At 34.1% G+C, this 12,593-nt stretch overlaps 1 protein-coding gene across 1 annotated transcript in view; it reads right to left on the reverse strand.

Moving 5' to 3' along the window:
* Nucleotides 1-1,752: 1,752 nt before the first annotated feature.
* Nucleotides 1,753-12,593, reverse strand: part of FYTTD1 (forty-two-three domain containing 1) — a 32,381-nt gene continuing 21,540 nt past the window's right edge. Inside the window, exons 6-9 of the mRNA XM_061193200.1 lie at nucleotides 12,365-12,426; nucleotides 10,773-10,847; nucleotides 5,513-5,639; nucleotides 1,753-3,843 (exon numbers count right to left, since the gene is read on the reverse strand). Of these exons, the coding sequence (XP_061049183.1) occupies nucleotides 3,745-3,843; nucleotides 5,513-5,639; nucleotides 10,773-10,847; nucleotides 12,365-12,426 (363 nt within the window). The 3' untranslated portion in view covers nucleotides 1,753-3,744. The remainder of the gene's footprint in view (nucleotides 3,844-5,512; nucleotides 5,640-10,772; nucleotides 10,848-12,364; nucleotides 12,427-12,593) is intronic.

Here is a 12,593-nt window from a genome sequence, read left to right on the forward strand (position 1 = left end):
TTAGAGGAAAACAGAAGTGGAAGTAGAAATTAAACACATACACACTAGGGAAACAGTTTTCCTATTCATCTTTAAACAATGGTAAACCTCATCCAAATACATTGAGAAAAAGGAATTTCAGTTCCAGAATGGTATCACATTTCCTTGTTTTATCAAGCTTTTAGTTGAATAGATTTCAGATAGAAAGTAAACTGTAATGGCAGAGAAAAAAAGAAACATTCGAAGTCAACAATTTATAAACAAATCTTTAAATCCCTATTAATGGTCTGCAATAGTCCAAAATTCTTGTTGTAAATGCTTCGGGTTTTTTGTTATCATTTCTAAAAAGGGGCTAACTCCAAATTGATTATGCAAAAAGAACTTGCTTTTAAGGAAAGCTTAAATCACATGCTTCATTTTTTTTTACAGTGGCAAAAAACAAGTAATCATGTAATTTTGATGAAACTTCGAAGGTAGACTGATCAGAAATGAAGGAATCATTTTCTGCCCTAATACTGCCTGCATTCAGAATGTATGGTATTCATTCTCTGTAGTGCAAAGTCAGCTATTTCCTCTTCTCTTATCTCCTTAGAGTAATATAAATCAGAACAAAAGTTACCCTGACACTGTGTATGCTGTGTGAATTACAAAGCTATTGACAGCAAAATATGATATACATATCTATTATAACCAAAAATAACCACTGGGCAATAAAGTCTAAGTTTCTTCGTACTTAGAAGTATTTTATGATTTGCTTATAATTAAAATTGTGGTGAAGTTTATGCCTATTAGAAAAAAATACATAATGTTTGATTAGGAGCACTGGCCTTTTCTAATAGGTCTACCTAACTGGAATACCAAAGTGATGAAATCTCATAATCATCACTGGCAGAGTATATTTACTTACAGTGCTACAAAGGCTAAAGCATGGCTACTACCAATTCTTAGATATCTGACAAGCCACACACAATTCCACTACTTTCTGTGGGTGTTCAATTCACAGGAAGTTTATTATGAACTGATAATTAAAAGATCTGAGCTTAAAAAGTGACTCTACCACACACAAGTCTTGAAAAGTTGGGTCTCACTGAACCAAGATGTAAAAAGAGGGGTTAAGCTGGATGATCTCTAAAGGCTCATTCAGCCTAATATACTGCATTCTAAGTAAATTCGATTCTCTATTCTAACTCCTCCTGGCTACTTCCTGTTGGAGCTATGAATGAAATAGTCAAAAGGTAGTTAGTGGGAGGTCAATATGAGTCTAGATTGATTTACCAATTTAATTGGTAGGTAGCTTTTCAAACCCTAAAAATTATAGTCATTACAAACTTCTTTGTAACACAGAACAATCTAAAAACCACAACTCAATCTTTATAGCTAAGAATAAACCATGTGAGACCTGTAATATTTTATTTGTTAAAAATGAACAGCTTCAGAATAAATCTAAATGCAACTTTTCCAAAAAATGCCAAAAAGTACAGTGTAAAGCATCTCCTCATTAAATATAAACTTTCATTTTGTGATGCACTGCATCAATGTTTTGGATACACCTTGATGCAAAGGGAAATTTAAGTTGCATCCTGTTAAAAAACAAAAACAAAAAAAAGCTTTAAGAACTGAAAAAGGATAATTATAACCACATTCCAAGACGGGAAAATTTTCCTCCAAAAAAGCATATTCTTTTGTTTATATACAACATGTTAGCACTCAAGAATTTTAATTTGGCTGTAATAAAGGCAAGATTCTGTATTTAAAAAGAAAATGAATTACAGATGCATGAAGAGCAAAAGTTTAATATACCAAAGACACTTTGTTTGATGCACTTAATATCAATATTTGGGGCAATTTTTAAGATTAAAAAAAGGCATTAATAATAGCTCTGTACAATAATATTTAAAATAACAAGAAAACGAAAACATCTTTATACCATATTTTCACAAACTGTTCTAAAGACAGCAAACTCGTGCTCAGTTGTTTTTCCTTTGCTTCAAAATAAGTTACCAGTAATTCTCAACCAGTCTAAAATGTATTGTTCATGGATCGAATCTAAGCATTCATACTTGCAAAAACGTTTTGCAATGAGTCCTCGGCCTATGGAGAGACTAGAGTTTACTTTCAAATTGTATGACTGGCTTCCAATAATCCCTTATCAGTAGACTTACAAGCAAAATACCAGATATTAAGGATCAGATTTAATTCTTTGGTATAAGCAGGAAACTGTTATTGATAGCTTTCCGTGGCTAGCATAAACCAAGTAACCCAAGGAGCATCAGAGACAACAATGAAGTCTAGTATACACCGCAAAGCAGGCAGGAGCCATAACTTAATGTTTTGTGTTTTTTTAACAGGGAAAATCAACACTAATAATACACTGTTTGGAAACTAACACCTACTTAGAGGTTTCAACATTATAGCAAACCAAAAAGTTAAGCTTCAAAATGACCAAACTTGTAACGTGTAGTCTGACTATTTTGCTGCGTTTTGGCATTATACCCTAACTTATAATTTACAACCATCTAAGGACGTTTAGCACTAGCTTGGCACAACAAACTAACTCCTCCTAACCCTCCAGAGTGTGGGGGGAAAACCCTCCTCTCACCATAAATGCCTGAACTTTATACAAGAAATCAGAAGCAAAGGTACAAAACAAGGTTATAATGTAACTCTATTATCATTTGGCACTTTTTACCTGGTGACATATACAAGTACATTTTTATTTTTAGAGCTGTATACTGTTTAATTTAGCAAACTTAAAGTTTAACTTTCCTAAAAAGAAGTCTAGGGCTTTATGGCTAATTATACTATCAAAATATCTAAGGGACTCAATCCATTTTAAAAGTATAATTATTCTAACTATCATTTGAAGAATTCTTTGTGGACACTAGACTCAAGACTACACTAAATCCAAACAGTATACCTGTGACCTAGGTTTTAATGTTTTTCTCCTCAGTTACCTGTCTTCCACCTGCTACTTCCTCTCATGCTTTCTTCATTTCCTAAACACAAATTATCAGATTTTTACACTGGACTTTCCTCCAAGGAGGCTCTATCAGATAACCTTGTAAACACCCATTTATAGCTTTCAAACACTAAAAAGACTAACATTTTAAACTGAGCCTATGCCTAGAGTCACATTTCTTGTTAAAAGTTCAGCATTAAGGACTTACTTAATCCTTAATTTACTTAATCCTTAAACTCTGGAGGATTAACCTAACGTTATTTGAAAAATGAACCAAGTTTAGATATTCCCATAAATCTTAAACCCCCAAACTGGAATTCTAATAATTTTTTTATATCCCTAATGAAGAAAAGTCAATTGCACTTATTACATCAACACTATTAAAGAATAAGTGACAGCAACAAAGGGACCTACTTCAAATCTTGAAGACCAAGATTTACCATGGCAAAGTGTAAAAAAATGGGCAAAGGTGATGAGATCCTAAATACCACTATCATAAAAATAATCAATTTCTATCTTTCCACCTTCTTTCTGCTGCATGAGAAACCAAAGAAGTCAAATAGAGAGAATTGTTCTGTCTGGGCCAACCATGAAATCTTTAAGAACATATAGGTATAGTCCCTGTTATTCTTTCAGGGCATTATTTATACATGTTAAAAAAAAAAAACAACTTCAAAAATAAAAAATAAGAGTTATTTAGCCTTGTGAATATTTTGAAATAAAGTTTCTTGAATTTCTGTGATGAACTCTTCAAAGAATTCGATTTTTAAAAGAGTCATCACTCAAAAGTCCCTTTGACATGGGACCTATCCCACAGTTACAAAGCGGCTTCCTCCTTTGTTGAAAGTGAGAGTGGCTCTTTGTTCCTTCAGGATCCCAAATCGCTCATTCAAAGTCATCCCTGTCTAGAGAAAACGAAACAAAACAAAAATTAACAACTTGACTGTAAGCCACATTTGCTTTGGAACAATAATGTGATCATAATGGTGATTCATAGTAAAAACAGCTAACATTTCCTGAATATTTATATGTATGAACTCCTTTAATTCTAACAAACACCATACGAAATAGGTGAATTTAGTGAAGTTTAGAGAAGTTAGTTAAGTTGCCTACTTGCAGCTTTAGTATTGAAACTGACTCAGAAACCCTATCTCCTAACCATTATAATATTATGTACTATATAAAACACATATGCTGTAATGCTTACAAGTTATATACCCAAAGATTTCTCTATCTGAATTATTTTTAGGGTCTGCAAACACTGCCACCAACTCTAGTGATGCCTCTGATAAAAGTTATTTAGATTTGTGAATATTTTGAAACAAATTTTCTTGAATTTCTGAGTTCATTACAGATATTTAAATCAAATTCAAATCAAAATCTGGTTTTGATTAATAGCAGAAAAAGCACCACAATTATACTTCATTTCTGAAAGGAAAGTAACAAGTGACAAAATAAAATAAAAATCAGCAAAATAAATTTGGTCGAATTTCCTTCCATACAGAAATTCTTATCTTCAGTTCCAAAGATTCTTATGTCAATGGACACACACAAAAAATTTGACAAAATGCAACAAATAAAAATTCTCAGCAAATTACAAATAGAAGGGAACTTCCTCAATCTGATAAAAACAACCTACTGCTAACATCATGCTTAATGGTGAAAAACTTAATGCTTTCTCCTCAAGCCTGGGAACAAGGCAAGCAAACATGCTCTCAACACAGAACTGAAGGTCCTAGCCATTATAATACAGAAGAAAAAGAAAAGGTTTAAAGATTGGAAAGAAACTCTAAAATCCTAAGTAATCTATAAAATTACTAAAAGTAGTAAGTGAATTTTAGCAAGATTACAAGATACAAGGTTAATACAAAAACTGTCAAAACCATGGTGAGATATACCACTTCACCTGCATCTGAATGTCTAAAATCAAACGACAGATAATAACAAATGTTGGCAAGGACATGGAAATATTTAGAACCCTCTTACATGCTGGTAGGAATGGTTCTGCAGCTACTTCTCCAGAAAACAATCTGGTACTTCCTCAAAGGTTAAACACAGAATTACAATATGAACTAGCAATCCACTCTTAGGTATTTACCAAGGAGAAATAAAAACATATACTCATATACAAACACACAAATGTACGTGAATGTACAGGTTTTTGTGTGAGCGTATGTACATGAATGTTCAGAGGAGCATTATTCACAGTAGACAAAGAATGGAAACAATCCAAATGTCCATCAACTGATAAATAAATAAAATATAGTATATCCATATGGTAGAATGTTATTCAGCAATAAAAAAAAAAAAAACCCTGATATTCATTATGGATAAACCATAAAAACACTATGCTAACTGAAAGAAGCCCATCACAAAAGTTCACATATTATATGATCCCATTCACATGAAATGTCTGAAATAGGCAAATCCAGAGACAGAAAATAGATAGACCAGTGGTTTCCTGGGGTTGAGGAGCATTAGGACATCCTATTTAATTCATTATACAACATTTGTTTTGTTAATTAAAATGTTTTCAGTGAACAGCCCAGAGAAATACAGGGAAAAAAAATTTACCTGTTTTCCAACACTATTTATGTCAAATTGAAGGGGGACACCTTTAGGAACTTTCTTTACATCAGATTGCTCCCGTTTTGTCAAGAATGAGGGCACAGCAGTACGAGTTAATCGTGGTTTCTGAGTTCTACCAGAAAAAAATTAAAAAGAGACCAGTTTAACAATCAAAAGAAGAAAAATAAATCATTTGGTACATAAGACATCTTGACTTGTACACATGTTCAAATGTATGAAGGCTACTTTATTTACATTCTCAAAAGAAAAAAAAAACCAAAAAACTGGTTTTTATTTTTTAAAGTATAGTTATTTACAATATTGTGTTAGTTTCGGGTGTAGAGCACAGTGATTCAGTATTTGCAGATTATATTCCACTATAGGTTGTTACAAGATAATGGGTGTAATTCCCTGTGCTACACAGTAAATCCTCATTGCTTATCTATTTTATATATAGTAATTTGTACATTAATCCCAAACACCTAATTTGTTCCTTCTCCCTTCTCTCTCCCGTTTTGAGTCTGTTTCTGCATTGCATATACATTCATTTGTATTATTTTTTTATAACAGATTCCACATATAAGTGGTATCATATAGTATTTGTCTTTCTCTGACTTATTTCACTAAGCATAACATTCTCTAGGTCCATCCAGGTTGCTGCAAATAACAGTATTTCATTCTTTTTTATGGCTAATATTCCACTGTATACATATATACATACATACATGTATGTATACATATATACATACATAAATATATATATACACACCACATCTTCTTTATCCATTCATCTCTTGATGGATACTTAGGTTGCTTCCATGTCTTGACTACTGTAAATAGTGCTGTTATGAACATTGGGATGCACATATCTTTTTGATTTAGTGTTTTCATTTTTTCCAGCTATCTACCCAGGAGTGGAACTGCTGGATATGGTAGTTCTATTTTTAGTTTAGTTTTTTTTTTTTAATTTATTTTATTTTTGGCTGCATCGGGTCTTAGTTGCAGCATGCGGGATCTTCACCGCGGCACATGGGATCTTTTGCTGCAGTGTGTGGGCTTCTCTCTCTAGTTGTGGTGCATGGGCTCCAGTGTGGGTGGGCTTTCTAGTTGCGGCACGCGGGCTCTCTAGTCGTGGCTCACATGCTCAGTAGTTGCAGTGTGCTCGGGCTTAGCTGCCCCACAGCATGTGGGATCTTAGTTCCCTGACCAGGGATCGAACCCACGTCCCCTGCATTGGAAGGCAGATTCTTAACCACTGGCCCACCAGGGAAGTACCTATTTTTAGTTTTTAAGAAACCTCTATACTGTTTTCCACAGTGGATGCACCAATTTACATTCTCACCAACAGTATCACAACGGTTTCCATTTCTCCACATCCTCTCCGACATTTGTTACTTGTAGACTTTTTGATGACAGCCATTCTGACAGGTGAAATGATACCTCATTGTAGTTCTGATTCGCATTTCTCTAACAATTAGCACTGTTGAGCATCTTTTCATGTGCCTGTTAGCCATCTGTATGCCTTCTTTGGAAAAATGTCTATGCAGGTCTTCTGCCCACCTTTTGACTGGATTGTTTGTTTTCTTGATATTGAGTTGTATGAACTATTTGTATATTTTGGATATTAACCTGTTGTCAGTCACATCATTTGCAAATATTTTCTTGCATTCTGTAGGTTGTCTTTTGATTTTGTTGATGGCTTCCTTTGCTGTGCAAAAGCTTTTAAGTTTAATTAGGTCCCATTTGTTTATTTTTGTTCTTATTTCTTTGGGCTTGGAAGACTGATCCAAGAAAATACTGCTATGATTTATGTCAGGGCGTTTTCCCTTTTTTCTCTTCTAGGAGTTTTATTGTTTCATGTCTTACATTTAACAATAAAATGGTCTAAAGACCATTATGAGTTTTTTTTTAACATCTTTATTGGAGTATAATTGCTTTACAATGGTGTGTTAGTTTCTGCTTTATAACAAAGTGAATCAGTATACATATACATATATCCCCTTATCTCCTCCCTCTTGCGTCTCCCTCCCAGCCTCCCTATCCCACCCCTCTAGGTGGACACAAAGCACCGAGCTGATCTCCCTGTGCTATATAGCTGCTTCCCACTAGTCATCTATTTTACATTTGGTAGTGTATATATGTCCATGCCATTCTCTCACTTCATCCCAGCTTACCCTTCCCCCTCCCCGTGTTCTCCAGTCCATTCTCTAGGTCTGCATCTTTATTCCTGTCCTGCCCCTAGGTTCTTCAGAACCACTTTTTTTTTTTTTTTAAGATTCCATATATATGTGTTATCATACGGTATTTGTTTTTCTCTTTCTGACTTACTTCACTCTGTATGACAGTCTCTAGGTCCAACCACCTCACTACAAATAACACAATTTCGTTTCTTTTTATGGCTGAGTAATATTCCATTGTATGTATGTGCCACATCTTCTTTATCCATTCATCTGTCGATGGACACTTAGGTGGCTTCCATGTCCCGGCTATTGTAAATAGAGCTGCAATGAACATTGTGGTACATGAATCTTTTTGAATTATGGTTTTCTCAGGGTATATGCCCAGTAGTGGGATTGCTGGGTCATACAGTAGTTCTATTTTTAGTTTTTTAAGGAACTGCCATACTGTTCTCCATAGTGGCTGTAACAATTTACATTCCCACCAACAGTGCAAGAGGGTTTCCTTTTCTCCACACCCTCTCCAGCATTTACTGTTTGCAGATTTTTTGATGATGGTCATTCTGACTGGTGTGAGGTGATACCTCATTGTAGTTTTGATTTGCATTTCTCTAATGATTAGTGATCTTGAGCATCCTTTCATGTGTTTGTTGGCAATCTGTGTATCTTCTTTGGAGAAATGTCTATTTAGGTCTTCTGGCCATTTTTGGATTGGGTTGTTTTTTTGATATTGAGCTGCATGAGCTGCTTGTATATTTTGGACATTAATCCTTTGTCAGTTGCTTTGTTTGCAAGTATTTTCTCCCATTCTGAGGGTTGTCTTTTCGTCTTGTTTATGGTTTCCTTTGCTGTGCAAAAGCTTTTAAGTTTAATTAGGTCCCATTTGTTTACTTTTGTTCTTATTTCTTTTGGCTTGGGAGACTGATCCAAGAAAATACTGCTATGATTTATGTCAGGGTGTTTCGCCTTTTTTCTCTTCTAGGAGTTTTATTGTTTCATGTCTTACACATTTAGGTCTTTAGACAATTATGAGTTTATTTTTGTATATGGTGTGAGGGAATGTTCTAATTTCATTGTTTTACATGTGGCTGTCCAGTTTTCCCAGCACCACTTGTTGAAGAGACTGTCTTTTCTCCATTGCACATTCTTACCTCCTTTGTCATAGATTAATGGACCATAGGTACATGGCTTTTATATCTCTCTATTCTGACCCATTGATCTATGTGGCCTTTTTTGTGCCAATATCGTGCTGTTTTGACTATTGTAGTATTGTAGTATAGTCTTAAGTCTGGTAGGGTCATACCTCCAGCTTTGTTCTTTTTTCCTCAGAAGTTGCTTTGGTAATTTGGGGTCTTTCGGGGTTCTATATAAATTTTAAGATTGTTTGTTTTAGTTCTGTGAAAAATGTCCTGGGTATTTTGATAGGGATTGCATTAAACCTGTAGATTGCTTTCGGTAATATGGTCATTTTAATAATATTAATTCTTCCAATCCAAGAGCATGGGATTATCTTTCCATTTCTTTGAATAATCTTCAATTTCCTTCATCAATGTTTTATAGTTTTCAGCATATAGGTCCTTCACCTCCTTGGTTAAGTTTATTCCTATGTATTTTTTAAATGCAATTTTAAATGGGAATTTGTTTTTTCTTTAACTTTCTCTTTCTGATTTTCATTATAGTGTATAGAAACACAACAGATTTCTGTATATTAATCTTGTATCCTGCAACCTTGCTGAATTCAAAAAAATACTTGGTTCTTGACTGACTAATTTAGAGACTAAAATTTATAAGTCGCTCACAGAATACCTCTGTAAGTAGAACTACAAACTTTTAAACAATTTGGAAGGATTGGTGATTTCGAAGTCTTGATCTTCTACTAAAATAAAGCAACCTCTAAAATCTTAGAGAATCATCCTAGGTTTTCATTTCAATCATTAAAATGGCTAGATAGTTAAAAACAAAACTCCATAAACCTAGAAAGTTGAAAAAAATTTTTATTATTTTATTTTCTTTTTAAAATATGTTCATCACATCTCACAGAACTGATTTCATAACCTACTAATGGGCCACACACATAATGTGAAAAATATCAACACAGAGATATTTTCCTCTGCTGTGTTAGAAGATTGAGTACGTCTGCATGAATTTCCAAGAAACTAGCCAATCTGCTAGACTACTGGCTGATACAGGACTTTCTTTAAATTTTAAGTATAGAGCTTAGATTTTCATTCCTGATACTTTTTGATGGGAAAAATTTAAGAGTGCCAGTTATGGTCTGGTCTATGGCTAGGTCAGCTATCAGGTTGAATTTGATGATATGGTTTTAGAACTTTCTTGAAATGCATCCTTGACCTCCGGCCCTGTGCTTTAAGTCTCACATCTTGCCTCTCAAATCGGGGTTCAGTTCACCCCCCATCCCCTAGGCAACATCACTTAGAGCTTCAACCTAGAAAGTTTGTAATGCAATAAATATAACGGAACGGTTAACTAAATTAAGGTCATCTAGATAAAAGAATACATTATGAAGCCTTTAAAAAGAAGGTAGATCTGTATGTAATGAAAAGTAAAGAAGTCCAAAGCATACTGGGGGGAGGGGGAGAAGGGAGCAAGTATGCATGGTATTCTCATTTATGATTATACACAAGAAATAGATGTACATAGTATGTTATATGGGCACCACATTTTTTAGATAAATATATGAAATTGTTAAAAGTGGTTACTTTGGAGCTGTAGAACCAGGAATCAGGGAGCTTTTACTTTTAACTTTTTTTTGTTATTTTTTATTTTTTTGTTTGTTTTTTTTGGGGCCATGCTGTGCAGCTTGAGGGATCTTAGTTCTCCACCTGACCAAGGATTGAACCTGGGCCTCAGTAGTGAAAGCGCCGGCTAAGCCCTAATCTCTGGACCATCAGGGAATCCCCTACCTTTAATTGTATATTATACTATTTCCACTTTATACCACAAGTATTACTTTTACCCTGTCTCAGTTTATCCTAACGTGAACATCATACTCTGAAGAGAAGTCAAATATTTTTTTATTATCTTATACAGAGAAGTTATAATTTTTGCAAAATAAAAAAAAGACTTACACTGGGCACTGCACTGCTCCTGGATTATCAATGGATACAGTCAAAATTCCTCCATTTGTGGTGGAAGTCCGCCACCTAGTTTCAAAAAACCAAAAATTTCATTAAAATGACAGTTTATGAATCCTATAGTGTATTCCACATTAAAACATACATTTTAAAGTAGCCATTACTTTTTCTTAGTTTTTTAGGAAATACAGACACCTGGGCCCCACCATGATATAATTAATCAGCATCATGGGTGTAAGAACTAGACACCTGAATTTATTAAATATTTTTCAGTGTAACAAATATATGCACATAAAAAAATCAAATAATACAGAAAGGCTTCTAATAAGAGACAACAGTCCTTTACCCCACTATTCTCCCTTTCTGCTCCCCAGAGGCAGCACTTTTAACCTTTCCTGTTTTTCCTGCTTGCTAGTTAGTTACCTCCAGTTCACTAAACAAAATGCGTATGTAATACTATCTTGCTATGGTAAGGATTCAGCTCATTACACTATCCTCTAGTTTCTCTTCCTACCTCTAAACGTTTTGATGGCTATATCACTATTTTACTTCCATTATAACTTTAAATATACTAAAATCTCTTTTTTTAGTAGTGTCTCTTGACATTATCCTCTACCCACTTTGTATAAAAGGACAGTAGCATCTCTAATTCCTTCCCTCCACCTCTTCACCCATTTTGTACCTCTCACTTTTTATCAGCTTTACTTTTATATTTATGTTGGTCAAAATCTGACATTTATATCACACTGTTACCAAATTAAGTATTTTGTGCTTTGTTCTATAGATTGATTCTTAAAGTTCAAAACAAATAAGCCACATTTACATTATTACAATTATGTAAATACTGTTTATTGCAGAAGCAAAAAGGTCATGATTATTATTTCCTTCCTTTTGGTTTCCAATGCCTGACTCCTGTGCAAAAGAATATTGCCAGCATCAAGTTTAAATAGTTGCCTTTCTGACACGCCAATTGCTCAAAATCATGCCCATTATAGATGGCATCATATCTGGACCATGATCATGTTTTATATGCTTTGTTTTCACAGAAGTAGCCATAATTTTAAATGATTTAATTTTAAAACTTGATTATATTGATGGAGTGTTACAACTCACACTTGGGGAGTGCAATTCTAACAGACAAAAATACATTCTTGAAAAAAACCTTCATGGGGTAAGGAGAAAAACACAATATGTGAAAAGAAAACATCCTATTGTTTTTAAAAATCTATAAATTTTCTAAAAGCGCTACTGGATTTTCTTCTATTTATTCCCTGAATTGGTTCATTTGTATGAAAGTAGTTATAAAAAAATAAAGTGCTATTTCATTAAAAAGGAATAAACAGGCAAGAAAAAAATTAAAATACAGAGTAATGTATTTGGTGCTAAAAGTTGTAACACTGACATGTGAAAATGAAAAAGGTTTTTGGGGAAAAAACAACAAAAACAACATAGGATTTATTTATTTCAGGCTCAATGGTTAATTCACTTCTCATTTAATTTCTTTTAGACTGGGGTACAAAGTAATTTGGGTCACTACTATTCTGGGAGTTTTGAAATGACATCTTGAAAAACAAATTGAAACTTACTGACGAGTTCTCTTTGCTACTACATCGTCTAGCAGTTGTTCTGAGTTCAACTGGGCCTGAACCTGAAGGGAAAAAAAAAGCAGTAGATCCCATAGAAAGCAGAGGATTTGAATCCAAAGAGCTACCCTGCTCTGTAACTTTATAACCCAGTGTGGTGTGTGAATGCAGGAGAGGGGCATGTGCCTATTCTGACAACACCTCTTTGTTCGGGTTCCTGTATCAGAACTAG

This window comes from Eubalaena glacialis, chromosome 6, assembly GCF_028564815.1.
Source record: "Eubalaena glacialis isolate mEubGla1 chromosome 6, mEubGla1.1.hap2.+ XY, whole genome shotgun sequence".
Taxonomy (NCBI): Eukaryota; Metazoa; Chordata; class Mammalia; order Artiodactyla; family Balaenidae; genus Eubalaena; species Eubalaena glacialis.